The 21,489-nt window shown below is 48.3% G+C and overlaps 2 protein-coding genes across 2 annotated transcripts in view; both read right to left on the bottom strand.

The window, feature by feature from the left end:
• The window catches only part of INTS4 (integrator complex subunit 4), a 51,932-nt gene extending 41,875 nt beyond the window's left edge, over window positions 1–10,057 (bottom strand). Inside the window, exons 1-4 of the mRNA XM_065408131.1 lie at window positions 9,977–10,057; window positions 9,304–9,495; window positions 2,771–2,888; window positions 1,484–1,590 (exon numbers count right to left, since the gene is read on the bottom strand). Coding sequence (XP_065264203.1) covers window positions 1,484–1,590; window positions 2,771–2,888; window positions 9,304–9,495; window positions 9,977–10,030 — 471 coding nt within the window. The 5' untranslated portion in view covers window positions 10,031–10,057. The remainder of the gene's footprint in view (window positions 1–1,483; window positions 1,591–2,770; window positions 2,889–9,303; window positions 9,496–9,976) is intronic.
• Window positions 10,058–16,336: 6,279 nt separating this feature from the next.
• Window positions 16,337–20,991, bottom strand: KCTD14 (potassium channel tetramerization domain containing 14). Its single transcript, XM_065397584.1, has 2 exons — window positions 20,932–20,991; window positions 16,337–17,008 (listed from the first exon to the last, which is right to left on the bottom strand). Exons 1-2 carry the CDS (start codon window positions 20,989–20,991, stop codon window positions 16,337–16,339), a joined length of 732 nt encoding a protein of 243 aa, XP_065253656.1.
• Window positions 20,992–21,489: the final 498 nt, after the last annotated feature.

Genomic DNA, 21,489 nt, shown 5'->3' with positions numbered 1-21,489 from the left:
AGGGCTCTTATGTGAGACATGAGTGCTGAGGGAAAGAGGTAGCAGGTGTGGAAGTCAGATAACATTTACTGCACAAGCTTCAAAAATAATACCCCCAAAGCAGAGGTGGGCAAACTACGGCCCACGGGCCCGGCCCCTGAGCTCCTGGCCCGGGAGGCTAGCTGCTGGCCCCTCCCCTACTGTCCCCCTTCCCCCGCAGCCTCAGCTCACTGCGCCACCAGTGCAATGCTCTGGGCAGCGGGGCTGCGAGCTCCTGGGGCAGCGCAGATGCTCTGTGCTGCGCGGCTGCCTGTCCTGGTGCAGCCGGGCCACCAGCCAGCGCGGTAAGGGGGCAGGGAGCGGGGAGGGGGTTTGGATAGAGGGCAGGGAAGTTCGGGGGGTAGTCAGGGACCGGGGGCGGGAATAGGGGTGGGGGCGGTCAGAGGGCGGGGAACAGGTGGGGTTGAATGGGGGCGGGGGTTCCGGGGGCGGTCAGGGAGAAGGGGTGGTTGGATGGGGCAGGGGTCCGAGGTGGGGGGGGGGGCAGTCAGGAAGAAGAGGAGGGGTTGGATGGAGCGGTGGGTGGCAGTCACGGGCGGGGGTTCCAGGGGCGGTCAGGGGACCAGGAGAAGGGGTGGTTGGATGGGGCAGGGGTCCCAGGGGGCAGTCAGGAAGGGAGAGGGGGGGTTGGATGGGGCAGCGGGGGGCAGTTAGGGGCAGGGGGTCCGTGGGCAATCAGGGGACAGACAGCGGCAGGGGTGGTGGTGGTGGGATAGGGGGCGGGGGGGCGGGCCATACCTGACTGTTTGGGGAGGCACAGCCTCCCCTAACCAGCCCTCCATACAATTTCTGAAACCTGATGCGGCTCTCAGGCCAAAAAGTTTGCCCGCCCTTGCCCTAAATGCTACAAACTAATGTCAACTAACATTATCTATGAACTCTGAGCTTCATTTCCTTTGTCTTTTTAAATATAAAAGGCAACTGTGGTCTAGTGGATTGAGGACAGGCCTACAAATTAGGGAATCTGGATTTACGTAGAACCATTGGGATGCTAGGTGAACTGCAGACAGGTAGAAAGACCATGTCCATATCACCTGGCTTCTCGATGCACCAGTAATCCCATCAAGAAAACAGGAACAACTTTTAACCACATTTGCAAATCTGTACATGAACAAGTAAGTGGAGAGTATGAAAACTGATATGAATACGAATTTTAACAGGTAGGTCGTAACTGCTATTTTGGGGCTGCAAGAGTCTCATTAATTCAGTTTTAGAGATTTTGAGGGTTTCAGTGTACTGGACACTTTTTGTTATGTAGATTTTTTGCATTGCCAAACATAAAAATTTTGGTAACATCAATGATGCATATTTAAAATTTAGAGTGAAACTCTCTTCCCAGATATGTGCATGCAACTTCCTTTGATTTCAACACAAGCTACATGAGTACCTGGGAACAGAATTTGGCCTTTAAAGCATATTTTCTTCATCAATAAGACTATATTACCTTGCAGGCTACATCTAGCAGTCTCATTCGGACAGCTGGGTTCTCTGTGAGTTTCGTCCCAATCACCAACAGGGTATCCAACAGCTGAGCAAGAACTTGGTGGGACTCTGTCAAACAAAACAGTGAAAGGTTTCATATCTCTTTACTAATTTCGTGAGCCTACTGTCTACGTTGCAAGTAAACTGATATACCACTTTGCGTAGTACATAAATGATGTGCTCACGGGATGGAATTTCCAAAAGTGCCTAAATCCTACTGACTGGCAATTGAGAATGCCCTGAGAATGTCATGATAGGATTTTCCACTGGTCATAAAATAGAGAATAAGAGGGGGGAGGAAATAGTGTTCCCTCTGAGCAATAATCCCCAATCGTATACTTAGGCTGTTTGTGTTCACGTAGGAGTCTTGCCACAGTCCTTAGATCAGTGGTCACCAACCCGTCGATCGCGACTGACTGGTTGATCCTGGAGCCTCTGCCAGTCGATCATGATCTTCGCCTGAGCCCCGCTGCGCCACCAAGCGGGAGCTGCCTGTGGTAAGTGCCTCCCAGCCGGAGCCTGCATCTCGCACCCCCTCTTGTACCCCAATCCCCTACCCCAGACCAGAGCTCCCTCCTGCACCAAACTCCCTCCCAGAGCCAACACCCCTCACCCCCTCCTTCACCCCACTCTGCCCCAGCCCAGAGCCCTCTCCTGCACCAAACTCCCTCCCAGAGCTTGCACCCCTCAACTCCTGTACCCCAACCTCCTGCCCCAGGCTCAGCCAATGCACACCCCACAGTTGAGATTGTTACACTGATTTGTGACAATCCCTGAAGGATTTTGGATCTATAAACCACAAATGACACTAATAAAAAGTAAAACTCATGAAATGTCCAGTGGATTCTATGAGATTAGGTGCAATGTGATCATATGACCCCTGCATCCAAACTCCTTCCCAGACCTTGCACCCCTCACTCCTGCATCCCAACCCCCTGCCCCAGGCTCAGCCCGGAGCCCCCTCCCACACTCCAAACCCCTTGGCCCTAGCTGAGAGCCTGCACCCCCTCCCGCACCCCAACCCCCTGCCCCAGCCCGGTGAAAGTGAGTGAGGGTGGGGGACCATGGAGGAAGTGGGGAATGGAGTGAGCAGGGCAGGGCCTCAAGGAAAGTGGCGGGGTAGATCCTGGGTTGATCTTAAATTCGAAAAGTGATCTTGGGCGTAAAAAGGTTAGAGACCACTGCCTCAGATGTACAAAGTCTGGAGGATTCTGCCTTGATTTTAAATTAGATCTGAAGTGTGACTTACTCTCATTTTGAAGCGTGTTAATGGCATCATCCATAATGCAGTCTGGAGAAAATCCTGCCGTCTTCGATAACAAACCTAGCAAGGAAGCAATCTTCAATCTCACAGAGGCATCGTTCTCCTAGGGATGAAAGGAATGATGGTCTCCTCTGCTCTCTTTTCAGCTTAAAGAGCATAAAATAGTGAAACACAGGCCAGGACCCACATACAGCACAAAACCATGGATGTCAGGACTGGAGCCACCCCCTCACCGGCACTAATTACTGCAGCACAGGAATGCATACTGAGATTCCCGTGGTAGCTCCCAGAACATTTCAAAAGAGTTCTTTCACTGAATATGAAATGATTAATGCACGGACAGAAAGTATTCCCTGTTATTTTGATACTAAATTCAGATGGCTCAAATGGTTTCAGTTTTACACTGTACATTTTCACTCTTCAGCATGCAGGAGAGTTTTCTATTGACAACACGAATGTATTGTAACAATTATTGATGGGAAAGATAGAGGATTTTAGAAGGTGGGTAGAGGGAGTTGGGAGTTTTGGCACCCAGAATGTGTCAAAAAGTAGTTTGGGGTTTAGCACAAAGGAAGCAGCTGAGGCTTTTAGCACTGGGGAGGATGTGTGTCTTGTGTCACTGCCTACAAACAAAGGAGAAAGCTGCCTCGCTGCATCCAAAGATAACAGTAAGTGTATTAGCTATGGATTTCTGCCAATTTACTCAATGGGGAAAGTTTCGTGATAATCACGTTGCCATCATTAAGCATCAGAATCAACATCCCATCTAAATGAGTAGGAGAAGTCCACATCTCTCAGAGTTACTGATTCAGGCTGTCTGCAGAGTTAGGAAGACAACTATGCATCAGGTCATACTTGGAAATGTTCCCTACCATAAGGGTATAAGAGAAATCTAACTAAGGGCTAGTCTACACCGGCAACGCTTTAACATGGCTTGTATAGTCGCGGCAGAGCGCAGGGAGAGAGCTCTAAAAAACCCACCTTCATGAGGGTCATAGCTACCACCTGGTGCGCTGTCTACACTGGCACTTTACAGCGCTGAAACTTGCTGTGCTCAGGGGGGTGTTTTTTCACACCCCGAGCGAGAAAGTTGCAGCGCTGTAAAGTGCCAGTGTAGACAAGCCCTTAGACTGTGGAGTCAAGATCTGTAAGAACTAGAGTTACATTATGTGGCCAAGCAATCATGGGACCCTGAATAACAGAACTGCAATAATATCACACATTAATGTATGACATTCTATACCTTGGGAGAGCGGTCCCACAGTCCCAGGCTGCACCCTGGGGATTCCGTCACAAATGGTTCACATGGTTTAATCAGGGCCGGCTCTAACTTTTTTGCTGCCCCAAGCAGCAAAAAAAAGTGCCGCCCCCGAGCCCCCCTGCCGAGCGCCGCGCCGCCGGAGCCCGCCCCCCCCCGCCGAGCGCCGCCGGAAACCCCCCCCCCAGCGCCGCGCTCTGCGCCGCCCCCCCCGCCAAGCGCCGCGCCGCCGGAGCCCGCCCCCCCCCCCGCGGAATGCCGCACCGCGCTCCCCCCGCCGCCCCTTACCAGGTGCTGCCCCAAGCATGTGCTTGGGTGCCTGGTGCCTGGAGCCGGCCCTGGGTTTAATGTTCTGCCTGAAACAGTGGACAATGGCAGAGGCTTCAGAGGCATCCACTCCATAATGCAATATGCCAATGGAGAGCAATTCTTCATAATTCTAGCTGGAGAGCAACCTATGCCCTGAAGAATGATGACTTAGTGCTCTTGCAATATTACTCCTGGGGGAATTCTGCGCTACTGCGTGCATAATTAATGAGCCATGCATATTTTTAATTTTTTACACAGAAAAAAGCTTCCACCGAAATGTTGCTGCAGTTCCGCCTTTTGCCCACCAAGGGCACTGCGGCAAAAGAATGCAACAGCTCCCGGCCATCAAGGGAAGAGAAAGAGCCTGCAGAGCCGCCTTCGCGGAGCGTGTCACGCCAGGTCAGGAGACAGGGGCTATGGGGAGACAGACAGCGTGGGATGCTGGGTGGGGTCAGACAGGGTCTCATAAAGGCTAGTGGTGGAGGACAGACTGGGGCAGGGGATGAACGGGAATGGAGGCACAGGGCCACAGGAGGCAGGGAGGTGCAGGGCCACATGGCGATGGGGGAGGGGGTGCAGACCTACATCGGGACAGGGGATTGGCTGGGTAGGGGCACAGAGACACATGGGGATGGGGGCGGGGGGTATAGAGCCACACAGGGGGAGAGGGTGCAAGGCCACATGGGGATGGGGTTGTCTGAGTGGGGGTGGAGGGACACATGGACGGGGGTGCAAGGACACATGGGGATGCAGGAACACATGGGGACAGGGGCGGATGTGCCCAACTGAATGGGAGAGGCTAGGGGTCAGCCAGGGTCTGCATGGGGGAAGATCTGGCAGGTAGTGAAGACATACTAAAAGATAAAATGTAAGAGAATATAGAAAGAAGCATGTTGAAATTAACAACCCATCTAAGTATTCATGAAGCAGTTACCACCTTGGTATGATTGCTAATGCTTTTGAGGACACTGTGGGAACAAGCTTCCTCTCAGCCTGTGCACATGCACAAAAAGAGGGCAAGAAATAGTCTTCAACCAAGCATCTTGGAAAGGGAGTAATAGCAATTATAACAGGGAGCTCCCACATAATTTGATAAAACAGGATGGGGTTCACAAAATTAAATTCCAGAAGGATTGTTCTGAATTTCATACCTTCGCAGATACCAGGTTAGTTGGTTGAAAATGACCAAAGCAATTCCCCTTGTGACTTCATCAACAGGGGAAGTAATGATTACTTAAAAAGGGAACCATCATGAGGATGTTCAGAAGCAAAGTTTCAGTTTGCTGTGCAGATCTATTATTCACACTGAGGTCTGGAGTATAGATTAGGGAGAGGACTATTACCTAGATGCCAACAAAGTATACATCTTTTCATTATTCATTTATTAGTTAGCTGAGAGCTGCTGACATGGGTCAAACTGACAGCCTAGAGTCTGAACTAAAATGTCCACAGAGCAGGTACAGCGGGGCAACAGAGCAGCTTTACAAGCTTCCTGCACACTGCCCTGCTAGTATGACACAACCATGACCCTTAAGTAGAGTCCCGCGAATCTGAGGATATCTGCAGACCATGTTTGCGGATGTATGCGTATCCAAATTTTACAGCTAGAGCCCTGCAAATCTGCGGATATCCACTTTATATCCGCGGACCATGTTTGCAGATCGGATGTGGCTACAAATTTTCTATCCACACAGGGCTCTACCCTTAGGGACCATCTGCAGAGATAACATACAGTAGACCCCCGTTTATCCGACCCTACATTATCTGGCTCTCCATATTAACCTAACAACCAGCGCACAGAGGTCCAGAAGTGAGCGATCTCTCCTGTGGCCACTAGACGGCGCTGCAGCCTCGCACTTTCCCATTCTCTGGATTATCCTAATTTTTGATTATCCAATATGGGCCCGGTCCCAATTAGATCAGATAAACGGGGTTCTGCTGTATTTCATCCTGCATGGCAACTTGCTTCTTGGCCTGTCTGCTGAAATTGCCAACCAGAATGCTAATTAACCACAAATCTGGGATGATGGTTTTACTCAAACTTTCCAGACTACTGTACTTCTTTCAGGAGTTTGATGTGTCTTGTGTACCTCAAGTTTCACTCACTTAAAACCACTTGATTAAAAAAATCAGACATAAAAATACAAGTGTCACAGTCACACTGTTACTGAAAAATTGCTTACTTTCTCATTTCTAATTATCATATAATTATTTAAAAAAATCAATCGCAATATAAATATTGTACTTATATTTCAGTGTATAGTACATAATGACTTGGTTATACTGCTCTATCTGTATGAAATTTTAGTTTGTACTGACTTCACTAGTGCTTATGTAGCCAGCTGTAAAATTAGGCAAATATCTAGATGAGTTGATGTACCCCCTGGAAGACCTCTGCGTACCCCTGGTTGAGAACCATTGGCTTAGACCACCAACTCTTTTCACATAGGACACCGAGCAGCCTACAGTAGCAGCAAACAGGAGAGTTTTACAAGGGAGTTCTCCAGGTGAAGGAGGAGCAACTACGTGAACCTTGGGGTGAGTTTGTCGTCTGTCTGTTTGTTGTTGTGTGCATGCTTGCTTGCTGTATGCCTGATTCATTGAAGTTTATAGTGGGGTGTGTTTGGGGGGCTGTGTGCTGAGCCTAGCTGCCTGCTAGGCCAAGCTGAGAGCTTCCTAACAAGGCTCTAGCCTGCCATCCTTTCATCCCTAATCCCTTTAGGATCCCCTGAAAAAGAAGTGGAGCTAACTCGGAGACCAGGGGTTTAAAAAGCCAGCTTATAAGTGATCAGAGGAGCTAGCAAACAGGAGGCTTTTGCAAGGGAGTTTAGAGAACGAGCAGGAGAGCCAAATACACCTAACAAACATTCTCTAAACTTAGGCCAATAACCACTCTCTCCCCACCCAACCCTCCCAAAAAAACCACACACACAAACCCCCCTGGCACCTGTACAAACAATGCAGCCAGAAGTCCAGTAACAGAGTGGGGGCTATCCAGTTTACTGCACTGAAAACAGCACGTATGAGTATCTGCCTTGTGGGCAGGTGGCATGCATATGCATTTGGTGCAAGCAGCTCATGGCCCTCAGATACAGAGTACAGGGTCTTGAGACCAGAGTGGCTGAACTGGAGGAGCTAAAGGAGACAAAGAGGTATCTAGACAAGACTTTCCAGGACACAGTAGAGAGGTCCCACCCCCATTCAAACAACCTCTGGGCCACTGAGGAGGAGGAAAGTATCAAGGACGGAGAACATCAAACTAGAGCAGACGGAAACAATCCCATAGTGGGAACCTTCCTTCTTCTAGATGATGTCATAGCATCCTTGCACACTGAGGATAGCACTCTGGGGGAGGGGACCCCTGTTATTGGGAAGCGACAGGTAATAGTAATGGGGAGGATTTGATTATTAGAAATACCGATAGTTGGGTTGGTGATGACCGAAAACTGCATGGCAAATTGCCTGCCAGGTGTAAAGGCTGCGGACCTCTCGAGACATAGACAGACAGACTTATGTGCAGTGCTGGGAAGAAACCAGTAGTCATGGTACATGTAGGTACCAATGGCATAGAGAAAGGTAGGTGAAAGGTCCTGGAGGCCAAATTTAGGCAGCTAGGTAATAGATTAAAGTCCAGAACCTCTACGGTAGAGTTCTCTGAAATGCTTCTAGTTACACACACAGGTCAGTTAGACAGGCAAAACTGAAGGGTCTCAATGTGTGGATGAGATGATGGTGTTTGGAGGAGGGATTCACATTTATTAGGAATGGGAAAACTTTTGGGAAAGGAAGAACCTATACAGGACAGATGGGCTCCACCTAAACCAAAACAGAACCAGATTGTTGGCATGTAAAATTAAAGAGGTAGTAATGCACTTTTCAAACCAAGGGCTGGGGGAAAGTCAACAAGTGCAGAGGAACCAAAGATGAAAGTAACTTAAAGGACTTACCGGTACGCTGGAGTCCTGAGCAGGGGGCGTGGCCTCAGCCGGAAGAGGCGGGGTCTTTAAATACCCAGGCCCTTTAAATCAAGATTTAAAGGCCCCGGGGCTCCGGCTGCAACTGGGAGCCCCGGGGCCTTTAAATCACCACCGGAGCTCCCAGCTGCAGAGGCGGCTGAGAGCCCAGGGGCTCAGAGGCGATTTAAAGGGCCCAGGGCTCCGGCCGCTGCTGGAGCCCCGGGGTAGCGGCAGCAGGGCTCCAGCGGCGATGTAAAGGGCCCGGGGCTCCCCGCAGCGGAGCCCCGGGTCCTTTAAATCGCCACCCTGGGGAAGCCAGTCTGGTCCAGCACAGCGTACTGGCTCTTGCAGGTACGCCTTACCGTATCGTACCAGCTTACTTTCACCTCTGAGAGGAACACACAGTTTGGACAACCACATCCATTGGGGAGGATTAAAAGGGATACTCTATAATCTTAGTAAGGAGAGGAGGATAGAAGCTGATAAAGTACAGGTGGGAACCGAAGAGAAACAGTCAAATGAAAAAGAGTTCCATTCAATTACAGATTTTATAAGTGCTGGTATACAAACACAAGAAGTTTAAATACTAAGGTGTGTGAACTTGAGTGCCAGGTATTAAATGAGGATATTGATATAACAGGCATCATAGAAACTTGGTGGACTGATGAAAATCAATGGGATACAGTAATACCAGAGTGCTCTGAAGTTCATCCACCTCCCTACACTTCAGATCCCAAGCAGCAACTTCAAAGCATTATCTATACAGTTATTTTATTAGCAGGAGCCCGGCTAACCCAAGTCTGTCAACCCAGCCTGGGGAAGTTCGCTCCAAAACCCCGTGTACTCTTAGAAACTCCACATTCTATCACCAAACGCTTGAACCACACATCCCTCCAACCAGAACCATGTCAGGAAATATAACCGTACAAATGTGCTTCCATTTCCTGCTGCTGTAAGCGTCCTGCAGGTTGCTCCCCGGAACCCTATTTCCCTACCTTGTAATAATGCTCCAGCAAGATTCTGACAACTCCTTCCACGCTTTCCGCCTCCACTGGCTTCCTGGCAAACTGAAGCAGATACTGCAGGGCATCTGCTGGCGAAGTGGCCTTACACAGATCTACGTGGAGCGCTGCCGATTTACTGGGCTTGGTCAGCCGCAGCTTCTTGGCGGAGATCTCTTCATGTTGCTGCTGCGGAGCAATGACACGGCGTGAGGCGGGACATCCGAACAGCGGGGAGCCGCCGAGTCTGTGCTCCGCACCGCACGCCGGGCCCCAGCCCCTCCGTCCCTTTATCAGCCGACCCACCGCTTCGGGCGGGCGGGCCCTGCCCCAGAGTCCCCTGGGGAGACCCCGCTCCGGAGGGGTCCCTCGGGCCCTCACGGGGGCACCCCCCACACCGAAGGGGTCCCCGGGGTGGCTGGCAGCTGCCCGGCTCCCCTGTGCTGCCCTCCCAGCACTAGAGGTCCCAGAAGAGTAGCAGCCGCCTGAGGCCTCTCCCGGAGCCAGGGCTGGGAGGCCCTTCAGTGCTAGGCCTCAGGCTTCCAGCGGGCTTTCCTGAAACCCCAGGCCGCCCAGGCGTCGCCCTGCTCGGACAGGGGCCGGGCCCCTCCCCCGGGGGAGTCCCCTTCCCAAGCCTCCCCCTCGTGCTCCAGGCTTCGCCCATTACCTGGACGACCTTAGTGAACTCCTCATACACCCGCTTCTTCAGGTGCGCCGCCATGCTGAGCCCCGCCACCGCCGCCGTTCGCCTTCGGCAGGGCGTGAGCCGCCTCAGCCACCGTACGGTCCCGTACCCTCCTTCTCCTTCCCCCCGCACCCGGAAACGAAACCATGGAGATGCTGACGATGACGGGAAAAGAAACTGTCCTTCCTAGACACTTGGAGGTCTCCTCTCTATGGCCAGTGAATCCCAGGTTAGATGGAGGCCTGTGCGGGGCTGGAGCTCCCCCCCTGGCCTTGAGTCAATGGGTCAGGCTGTAGTGCAGATCAGGATCCCGGGCCAGATTCTCAGCTGGGGCAAAGCAGCAGAGCTCAGGATCTGGCTCCACATTTTTAATTTCCTGAAAGATTTTTTTTTTAATTCATTGGGTCTTTTGGTACCACATAAATAGATTTCTATTGTAATGTAGGGGGTGCTGTGTGTGTGTCACTAACACATGGTCCAAGAGGGGCCCGAATTGTTATTTCCTTCCAGGCATAGTGTGAGGACATTTCCTCGGGCTGTTGCCTGAGTGGGGTGACCACATAGAGCGGTGTCCCCAAACTTTTGAGGGCCAGGAGTGGGGCTGCGGCTCCAGGGGCCGAGGCACAGACAGGGGTAAGAGGGGTGGGGCTGCAGCTGGGGCCAGGGACGGAGCCGTGGTCAGGGACCAAGGCTGGGAGTGGGAGCGGAGCCGCAGCAGGGCCATGTTGGGAGCCAGCAGCCAGACCCCCAGTCGTGTGCAGAGCCATGCTGAGGCTGGGGACAGGGTTAGGCGGAGGGTTGGGAGCCAGGGCTGTGACGGGATGGGGTTGGAGCAGAGCTGGGGGCTGGGTGGCACTCCCTCCCCATCCCCTGTGGGCAATAGCCCAGCTGCCTCGCCACCCCCAACTGTTCCTCTGCTGCCCCCTAGGGGCTTACACCTCACAGTTTGGAGATGTCTGACAGAGCAGTGGTTCCCAAACTGGGGTTCACAAAATGTTACAGGAGATTCTCGGGAAAAAATTCCCTAATGGCGGATAGAGCTGTCCCTAGGCCCCCCTGGCAGCACATGGCCAGCAGCCTGGAGCCCCTGAACTTCCAAGAGCTAAGCAGATCAAAGCAAGAATATCTATTACACTGAAGAGATTTAAACTTCAAGACTCCTTATAAGAAATGGAAACTGAGGTGGATATTTTTTGCTATTTTTAAAATGAAATAAGCAGCTAGTATTGTTTTTAAAATTATTATGAAGAACAAGTTTAAGCTTTGTTGTAACGTGCGTTGTTTGCCTGGACTGCTCAAGACCTGAATGCTTGTGTAGGAGGAACTCTCTGAGTTGGCTTCTTAAATATTTTCATGCTGTTTCACATCTGATATTCCTTGATGAAAAATAGGTGCCTTGTTTTATAACAGGCTTATTCAAAGTGATACAAGCTATGAAAGTGAGATCTTGGAAGAGTGTTGCCGTTTTCATAATGTAATAAAAATACTGTAATGATAAATAATAATTAATAATAAATAGTGTGTGATAAGCATGTCATAACAACAAATTTTATATTTCCAAGATCACTGCTTTTATCATTTATACTCAGGTAAAGGAGAAAATCCCTGGAAATATTCATTTTTAGGAGGGGGTTCGCGAGACTTGACATTTTAGTGAAAGGGGTTCACAAGTTGTTAAAGTTTGGGAACCACTGACATAGAGTCATAGATTCCAAGGCCAGAAAGGACCATTGTGATCATCTAATCTGACCTCCTGTGTAACACAGGGTGTAGGAGTTCCCACAAATAATTCCTGTTTGAATTGAGCAGATCTTTTAGAAAAACATCTAATCGTGATTTAAACTTTGCCACTGATGGAAGATTCACCACAACCTTTGATAAAGTATTCCAATTGTTTATTATGCTCACTATTAAAAATGAGGGTAGCCATATTTCAGAGGGGTAGCTGTGTTAGTCTGTATCAGCAAAAACAACAAGGAGTCCTTGTGGCACCTTAGAGACTAACCAATTTATTTGGGCATAAGCTTTCTTGGACTATAACCCACTTACTATTAAAAATGTAAGCTTTGTTTCCAGTATGAATTTCTCTGTGGGAAGAGTATTTCAGTTCAATTTAGTGACACAGAAGGGAAATTCATTCCTGTTACTGTTCTCAATAACATGTTTTCATAAATACTTGCACATGTACTCTGAGAATAGCCACAAGGTGGACTTAAAAATATTAAAATATATAAAAGACTGTCTTGCTTTTTCTTTTTTTCCAGAGGGAGGATAGCTCAGTGGTTTGAGCATTGGCCTGCTAAACCCAGGGTTGTGAGTTCAATCCTTGAGGGGGCCACTTAGGGATCTGGGGCAAAATCAGTACTTGGTCCTGCTAGCGAAGGCAGGGGGCTGGACTTGATGACCTTTCAAGGTCCCTTCCAGTTCTAGGAGATAGGTTATCTCCAAAAGACTAGTTTTACTGATTTCTTTATAAAATATGCCTTTCAAATTCTAGGATATCAGTCTATGAGATTTACTATTATACTGTGGCAGGAGAATTATCTTTAATTGTGTTTTGTGAGTATTTGATGTAGGTTAAGTAAATAAGCGTGAAACATAATTGCTTAAGTTGTCCTGGCTTTGCCCATCTGCGACGGTTCGAAAGCACTTAGACATACTTAACCATCTGGAGTTTACCTTTTTCTTTTCCAAACGGAAAGATTTGAAGTTATATAAAAGTGACCCAAACTTTCCAGAAAAATTCTATCCTGGTATGAGATGTGGCATGCAAAATTTCACGGGGATGCATTTGGTTTTGCTGAAGTCAGGAGGAGGTGGAAAAAGCTTCCCATTGAAGTTTTGATATCTTTAACTATAGCCTTTTGTGAATACAAGAACTAAAAAGGGATCCAGACTTCAAGTCCCCTGCCTCCCAAAGAAATATGGCTCAGACATTAGTTCTGGATCTGAGTATGGATTCGGAACCTATTTCTCCCACAAAGTTTGGAGGTGTTCAGTTCTGAGAGGTTGATTCAGGCTCATCTCTCTCTTTCTTTGAAAAGATTAGATTCCTATACATTAATACAGACTATATCAGGCCAAAGTCATTCCTGTGTGAACCCACTGAAGTCAGTAGAGTTGCACCAGCGACATGTGAATTTGGCCCAATAATGTCTAGAAATAATCCCCTCCCCCCCCCCAAAAAAAGTGGTTTTAATTCTGTGTTTGGGATGTGTTTTCCCCAAACCTGAGCTGTGTTTTAAGTTTGTAATCAGACCCCAAACTGGGTATGTTTCATGTGCTTTTGGGTTTGGTTTGCAAACATTTTACATAGCACTGAGCTAGAACCAGAACCAGTGAAGTGCCCTCAACTCCCATTGACTACAGTGGGAGTTGAAGGAGGGTGGTACATCTCAGGATCAGGTTCATTGATCATTGAAGTCAATCAAGGGAGGCTGTTATTTCAATGGGCATTGGACTAGGCCTTGGGTACGGAACTCCCGGAGAACTAAATGCACAAGGCAAAGCATAGTGGATCAGGGCAAAAATTTTCAAAAGGGACCAGTGATAGTGGGTGCTCAGCACTTTCTGAGAACCAGGCCCCTTTAAGTGATTTTGGGCACACAAAATCGTTAGTCACTTTTAAAAATGTTGCCCAAGTCTTCAAAATTTTAGGGGGATGAAGCTTCTCACACTTACACCAGTTTTACACAGTGTAACTGCACTGACTTCAGTGAAGTCAATCCTGATTTACACCACTGGAAGAACAATAACCAGAATGTAGGCATTTTATACTACACTTTATGAAGATCGATTCTAACCCAGTAGTGTATAAGGAAAGCTTTGTGGTTTTTTAAGAGGATAATAAAGAAGGTAGATTTATACTATGCAAAGAGGCTTTTAAAAGTGTATTTATTTAGTATCCCAAAACACATATTGTCCTTTATAGGAGGCAACCCATATTTCAAGAGTAAAAGTAAACGTAACCATGATCTAGAATAACCAATATGATTTTCAGCTATCCTTGGGGTAGCAAATAATTTAAAATCATCAGCTGTCTTGAGTATAAAAATAAATAAAAATAAATTTGTGAATATTAAGGTTTTAAAAAACAATAGAGGACCCAATGAGGCACCCCCTACTCAGGCAACATTTTCATTGAAGTCAAAGGGAGTTTTGCTTTAGTAGAGACTGTAGGAACTGGGCTGTAGGTGTACTATTGGAAGTACCTTATGAGACTCTTCCATCTAATAATCATCATCGGGTTTCATTATGTCTCCTGATGCACATATTCATTTGTAGCACTCAAAGAGATGTAACTGATGGCACAAAAAATAGCTAAACACTGCTGCATTAACAAGTAGAACACATTCAACTTAAACTGGAAAACCTTTGGGGCCGACACTATCTTTTTGTTCTGTGTTTGTACAACACCTAGCTCAATTTTTATTTTATTTTTTTTTTTAAAGGGGACCTGGTTCATGACTGGGGCTCCTAGTGCTACCGCAATACAAATAATCAATAATAATAATATTTGCTAGAGAGTGGGTTGTCAACCTGGGCATTGACACCCTTTTTCTTTACCGCTAGAGGAGAAGTAGTAGGGGTCCTTAAACCTTATCTGTTTTAACACAAGGTCCTGGTGTTAAAGAACCACTGTGCTAGAGCATTGGTTTTCTCAGCAGAGAGCCAAATTTTGCCTTGGCATGAGCGAGCACAGCTCCCAGTGGGTGCAGTGGCAGCTCCTGTATAGAGGGTGTCATGGCACTGCCCCACCCCCACCAAAGGCTTCAGAGCGCTCTGCAGTCACTACAGCCTGTGGCTTGGGCAGTGAATCCAGCACCACAAACCCCACTCAGAATCCCCACCGCTTGCTTCCTCTCAGAGCTTGACGGCACAGTCTGTAGGAGAGGAGAAGCGGCAGGAGGAACTGACGAGGAGCTGTGGGAGGCCCCAGGGAATCAAGAAGAAAGGCAAGAGGCTCAGGAGAAGAGCCACTCTGCTGAGTGGGTAAATCTGTCAGTCACTCCTGGCCTAGGAGGTGAAGAAGCCTCAGGGGCTTGGGACTAATGGGGAACAGGGGCTGCGGGAGTAAGGAGAAATTCAGGTGAAGGGAGGGGGGAGGAGGGAGACTTCAGAGGCCAGGGTTAAGCAATGTGGGAATGAGGGGGAAGAGAAGAGCACCCAGAGTTCTGGGACTGTGGGGGGGGGGGGCAGGGCATTGTGGTGTGCGGGAGCCCTGGGGGTTTCTGCTATGCCCCACTTGCCCCACAGTTCACCAGCTGCCCCTGAGTTGCATTGGACTAGGGTCAGCTGGTGAACTCCTATAACTCCTTCAACTGAAGCCATATCATTGATCATGCACAGCTGTAGCTGAGAGACCAGTGAGTATGTCTGCACTTGCTGCTGGAGCCGTGTGATTCCCTCCTCAAGGAGTCATACCTGCATGAACTCCCGCTGAGCTAGTCCACTAAAAATAGAATGTAGCCGCAGCAGAGCGAGCTGCGTGATGGGTTAGCCACCCTGAGTACGTTTCTTAGGATCTCGGAGGGGTATGTCCTCAGGGCGGTTAGCCCCTCCTGCCACTCTCACTACATTGTACTTTGAGCATGCTAGTTCAATCAGAGCAAGCATGGGTATGTCTCCTCGAGCTGGGAATCACACACCCCATCCCTAGCTCCAAGAGCAGACGTACCCTTAAGAGTTAAGCTATATTCAGACTGAGGACTTGGTGTACTCACATATTTATTCTCTCTCAATGACGCTTCCAGACCTAATTTGCTGCTTTACAAAGATGATTTTCCCCCAGTACTGCAAACACGACCAGGGATCTGGAAGCCAAGCCAAGTTCTTTTTGCCTATTATCGTATATGTGTAGCAACAGTAAAAATTCTGTACCAGATCCTCCAACTACTTTGTACTACACTGACAACCAGATTTACAGCCAGAAACAGCTAACTCAGTCCCAGGACGATTGCCCCAGAGCTGGTGTAGAGGCAACACTATCCCCAGCCCTGGCTGCTTGCACAGAATGAGATCAGAGTAAAGAGGATGAGGCCAGAGCACCCTATATTGCTCTGGTCCCGACTGTGATTTCAGCCCCTCGGGTCAGTTAGCAATCAGCCTAAGGCTGCTCTGACTTACACTGGAAGACCAGGCCTGTACATGATAGGCTCAGTTTTGGAATAGCATGGGGGCGGGGAGGCTTTACACCCCCATTGCATACACATCTCAACTTGTGAGGTGTGCAGTTTGGCCAGATCCCAGAATCTGATCTCTGAGAGATTCTCTGTATTAAAACAACAGAAGTCTATTTATTTTAATAGCCATTTAAAAATCACTGCCAAGAGTTCCCTTTTGCTACCACCAGGTGAACAGAAATTTGTAGAAGAAGTCGTAGGATTTGAACCGGAAGCCTTTCTCTGTGACGTGGGGCTGGAAGGAAATCTTGTATCCTTTGGCTTCAATGTCCATTTTAATGCAATCCAAAAGGTCAGAAATGCTCGGCGTCGCCTTCCAGGGGCCAAACTTCACCACCGATTTCTTATCCATGTCCAAGCTATTCAGGGCGTCGTGACACTTGGCTGCATCCTCCTCGGTCCTGACCACACACACCATGACGCTGGACTGGCGGGATGCTACCGCCTCTGCCCTGGCGATGCGAATCATCAGCTCAATGTTCTCGCTGTAGTTGGGCACACGGGCCAGAAACTGCTTCCTTGCCACCACCTCCCCAAAAATCTGAGGGGAGTCCTCCAGCTGCTTGACCAGAGGCTCGATGTCATAGAACAATGCCTCTTTGTACACGTCCTGGATGCACTGGGTGGGCACCTGGTTACTGCGGAGGTATTCCAAGATGTACTTAAAATAGGTGCCTGGCCTGTCAATGAAGAACCTCCCCTCTGTGTCTGTCCTGAGCTTGGGCTGGCCAGTAAACATGTCTGCCAGCTTGGAGCCAGGGTGTTTCCTCAGGGTGCTTAGCGTTGTTGTGTACACCTCCCCGCCAATGTTTAACTCCACGATCGGTGACAGCTGCAGTCACAGGGGGAAAATACCACACCCATTACATGTCAGAGCAGTGGGAAATTGGAATTAACTGTCACTGCCCCCTACTGGTTGGACTCAGAACGGCTCACCTCTGCATCTGAGTTCATATCCTGCTAATAGCTAACCAAGAGTCTGTCTAAGATACTTGTATGATTCCCATTGCCATAATATCTAAGCACCTCACACTGTGTAATGGATTTCTCCACACAACACCCCTGTGAGGTAGGTGTGATGGTGTACCCCATAAGGCTTCATGGGAATATGCTTATGAATGTATATATGATATAACTGGAATATGTTTTATGCTACATATGCCATGTAACATACCTATGTAAAGGTTATGATCTACTGAATACATTCCTCCTATTTGTATGCATGCATCATTTTTGTACTTGAAGTTAGGAATATTGGCTGTATATTTGCTTGATAGCCTTAGTAAAGCATTTGGTCAGCTTCTTGAGAAAGGAATGTGCAAATTAAGTGCCCAATCAAGAACCACTTAAGCCAACAATGAACTTGAAGATGCCAATCCACATTGGAGCTTTCCCAGGTATGTGGCTTGGCTGGTAAGAAACTCAGTCATGCATGAACATGTGACTTGCCCATGTGACTCCAAAACTCCATTTTGGAGCTGGACTTTGCATATGAGAGAGGAGGGGGTCTCCACCCACAAGAGAAAGTCTACTTAAACCCCTGGGAGACCCCTCCATTTTCTCTTCAGCTGGCTAAAGAGGTAGCCTGTCCACCCCTAAGGATACCTGAAAGAAACTGGAACAAAGGACAGTAACTACAGGGGGTGTGAGTGATTGCTGGACCCAGACTAGAAGGAGACTAGTCTGTAAAAGGAAGCTTACTGGAAGTGGTGAGGTTTTATCTGTATTCAGTTTGATTAGGCATAGATTTGCGCATTTTATTTTATTTTGCTTGGTGAGTTACTTTGTTCTGTCTGTTACTACTTGGAACCATTTAAATCCTACTTTCTGTATGTAATAAAATCATTTTTTACTTATTAATTAACCCAGAGTACGCATTAATACCTGGGGGTGGGGCAAACAGCTGTGCATATCTCTCTATCAGTGTTATAGAGTGCGAACAATTTATGAGCTTTATACAGGGTAAAACGGATTTATTTGGGGTTTGGAACCCATTGGGAGTTGGGCATCTGAGTGTTAAAGACAGGAACACTTCTGTAAGCTGCTTTCAGGTAAACCTGCAGCTTTGGGGCACGTGGTTCAGACCCTGAGTCTGTGTCAGAGCAGATGGGCGTATCTGGCTCAGCAAGACAGGGTGTTGGAGTCCTGAGCTGGCACGGAAGGCAGGGGCAGAAGTAGTCTTGGCACATCAGTTGGCAGTTCCCAAGGGGGTTTCTGTGATCCAACCCGTCACAGTAGGGAAGTGCCACTTTCCTCATTTTAGAGTTAGGAAGCTGAGGCACAGAGAGACTAAGTGACTTGGCCAAGGTCACACAGGGACTTGAACTTGGATTTCAGGTGAGAGCCCTAACTACTGGACCATCCTGCCTCTTTGCATTCCCCGTCAGCTCACATAATAGAGGCCTATGACTTGGGAACAGGAAGTGTTGAGGTCTCTCCCTGCTATTGTGAAGCTTCAGTGAGGTGATAGCAACAAGCACGAGGACAACCAAGGATTTGCTACAGTATTAATAGCTAAAGTTTTATTTTCCTCTCCCCTTGATTTGGGTTTTCCCTTAAGAGTTGGGACAAGAGCTGTGTGTAAGTTTTATTTTCCTCTCCCCTTGATTTGGGTTTTCCCTTAAGAGTTGGGACAAGAGCTGTGTGTAATTTTAGTAACAAAACCCCAAATTAGTTTTACCTATTTTGGGGCATTGTTATAAATCCAAAAGCTGGACCAGATTAGCTGATCACGCACCACTGAAACGCAGCCATTTCTGGGGTAGAAGATAACAGCTGTTTATCAGGGCACCCTAAAACTTTCCCATAGCATTTAGGCCATGAAGTGAAGAAGAATACGCCAACCTAAAACTACAGGGGAATTTACTCAGATTTGAATTCCTGCAGGCCATAATGTCACCACTTCTGTGAAAAATGCCTTGGGATCTTTGAACGTCCAGAGAGGTCACAATCTTAGTTTTACTTCTGATGGCTCCTCCAGCAGCACAATACCCCCAGTGCTGACTGATGAAAAAGTGACACCTCACCCTTTCTGCATAGCCACTTTATTTAGTGCTCAGTGCAGCAAAGTGTGTGTGTGTGGGGGGGGGGGGGGGGAGATGGTTTTCTTGTTTATTTAAAAGGGACGGAGCAGGTTTGTGTTCTCTAAAACAATTACACCTGGAATGCAAATCACATGCATTATACTGCTACGACCACACCTAGCCACTCATCTGCTCTTTTTCATGCACACAGGGCTTGATCATGCAAGGATCAACTCCCTCAGAACTAAAATCACAAGCTTAAAGTTCTTTGCTAGGTCAGGTTCTGGTTGCTCAGGATTGAGCCTGTAGCCAGAAAATGTAGGGGGAACATGAAGGTTACATATAAGCTTAGGTCCAAAGGAACAGTGAAATAAAAAGGGCCTGATTCTCCATTGCCCTGCACCTTGCACAGTCACTTACACCAAAGCAAAATGGGTTTACAATGGTGTCATTCACATGGGGAAGCATTTCACACCCACCTGACAGAGGCGTAAATGACTGCAGCAGGTGCAGGGAAAAGGAGACCAAGGCCCAGCAATATTTATATAGTGGAACCTCACTCCATGTTTTTACACTAGCCCACAAACCCAATAAGTCCACCTGAAAACTAGCAATTTCACCCCACTTCCCAGCAAAGATCAAACAGCAGGGCCGGGAAGCAAGGTCTTATACTCCTGAGCCTTCGTTCCTTTTACAGAAACTTTTACAAAGGGTTGTCGTCAATGACTAACAGCAAACTACTCTGTCAAATGAAATGAACATGTTTTACATTCACTAGTGTGGCTTTCTTAACAATTTTACCATCTTTATTTGGTTATTCACTAATTAGTAACCCTTGGTAATGTGGCCTAGTGGTGAGAGCATTGGCTTTGGACTCAGGAGACCTAGGTTGTCGTCCTGGCTCTGCCATTGGCCTTGGACAAGTCACGTCCCAGCTCTTTGCCTCAGTTGCCCAATCTATAAAATGGGGATTATGATACTGACTTCCTTTGTCAAGCACTTTGAAATCTCCTGATGACAACCGTTATATAACAGCTGGGTATTATTATTGGTGACTCTCACTAAGGGCTAGTCTACACTTAGTGGCAGCTATGCCACTGTAGCACTTCAGTGAAGACGCTACCTAGGCTGTGGTAGGTACTCTGTCTCCCCGAGAGGCGAATTCTCCTGCTGACTTAGCGCTGTCCACACCGGGGGTTAGGTCAATTCAACTGTGTTGCTCAGGGATTTGGATTTTTCATACCCTGAACGACATAGTTATACCAACCTAATTTCCTAGTGTAGACCTGACCTAGGTGTCCTTAACATTAGCATGAATTAGCGAACCTGCTATGCTAGTCTGGTGTCGATGTTCTGCAAATCTAAAATGCTAGGATAACTTTGTTGCAATTGTCAAGTATATAACACCCCACCGAGCAAGCGAAGTTTGGGTCTTTTTTTTTTTTTTTTTTAATTTTCCAACAAATACAAGTTAAACCCTTCAGTTCAGGGGCAGAAATCACTGCCTAGTGCAGGCTGTGTCATTGCCAGAACTCTTGTGTCTAAGCTGGAGGCACCAATTTGCTCAGAATGGACTGGGTCCCATCTCTGGGTGCTGGCTGACCCCAAAGTCTCAGAAATGGCAAGCAGGCTAAAAGCAGCGTAACATCCAGAATGGGGCAAAGGGGGATGCTGTTCCCACCCGCAAACCGCTGAGACCCCCACCAGACAGAACATTGCCAGGCCCCCTCACCGTTTGTAGACTGCTCGTGACTTGTTTCCCAAGGGATCGGTGCTCTGATGAAATGCTCATCTCCCCCAGGCCTGCAGGCAAAGGAAGGGAGCGGGAGGCTCAGAGGTACAAGAGGAACTTGCTGCTTGGCACTCAGATCAGGGCTTCTCTCTGACTCTCTCCCGGCTTCTGCCAAGGGTACAGGATAGCTCCAGGCTCCCCTCTCTAATTCTCCCCCGCTTCTGTGCAGTGGCTCAGGTCTGTTCTCGGCTCCTGTATGTAACTCCAGTCCAGCCACTGTCCGAAAGGCGCAAGTTTGCTCAGGTGCTGCTGTGCCAAAGCTTACAGGTGTGACAGAGTGGAGGGCTGAGCCTGTAAGCGGAAGTGGGTATTCATCAGTCCTCTGGCAAGTAGCGCACAACACCTTGTGAGGGGCAGGGTGGACCTGGGCTGGGTGCCCAGTGCATCCGCCTGTGATACCAGTGCAGTGACTAAACCCCAGATAATCCCTCCCAATGCACAGAGCCTGTCCGGGAGCACTGCCATGTGTGACGACTGTCTGGCTGAACTGGTTACACC

The sequence above is a fragment of the Emys orbicularis genome, chromosome 1 (genome assembly GCF_028017835.1).
Source record: "Emys orbicularis isolate rEmyOrb1 chromosome 1, rEmyOrb1.hap1, whole genome shotgun sequence".
NCBI lineage: Eukaryota > Metazoa > Chordata > Testudines > Emydidae > Emys > Emys orbicularis.
The sequence above is the reverse complement of the archived record's forward strand: the minus strand, read 5'-3'. Positions and strand labels throughout refer to the sequence as shown.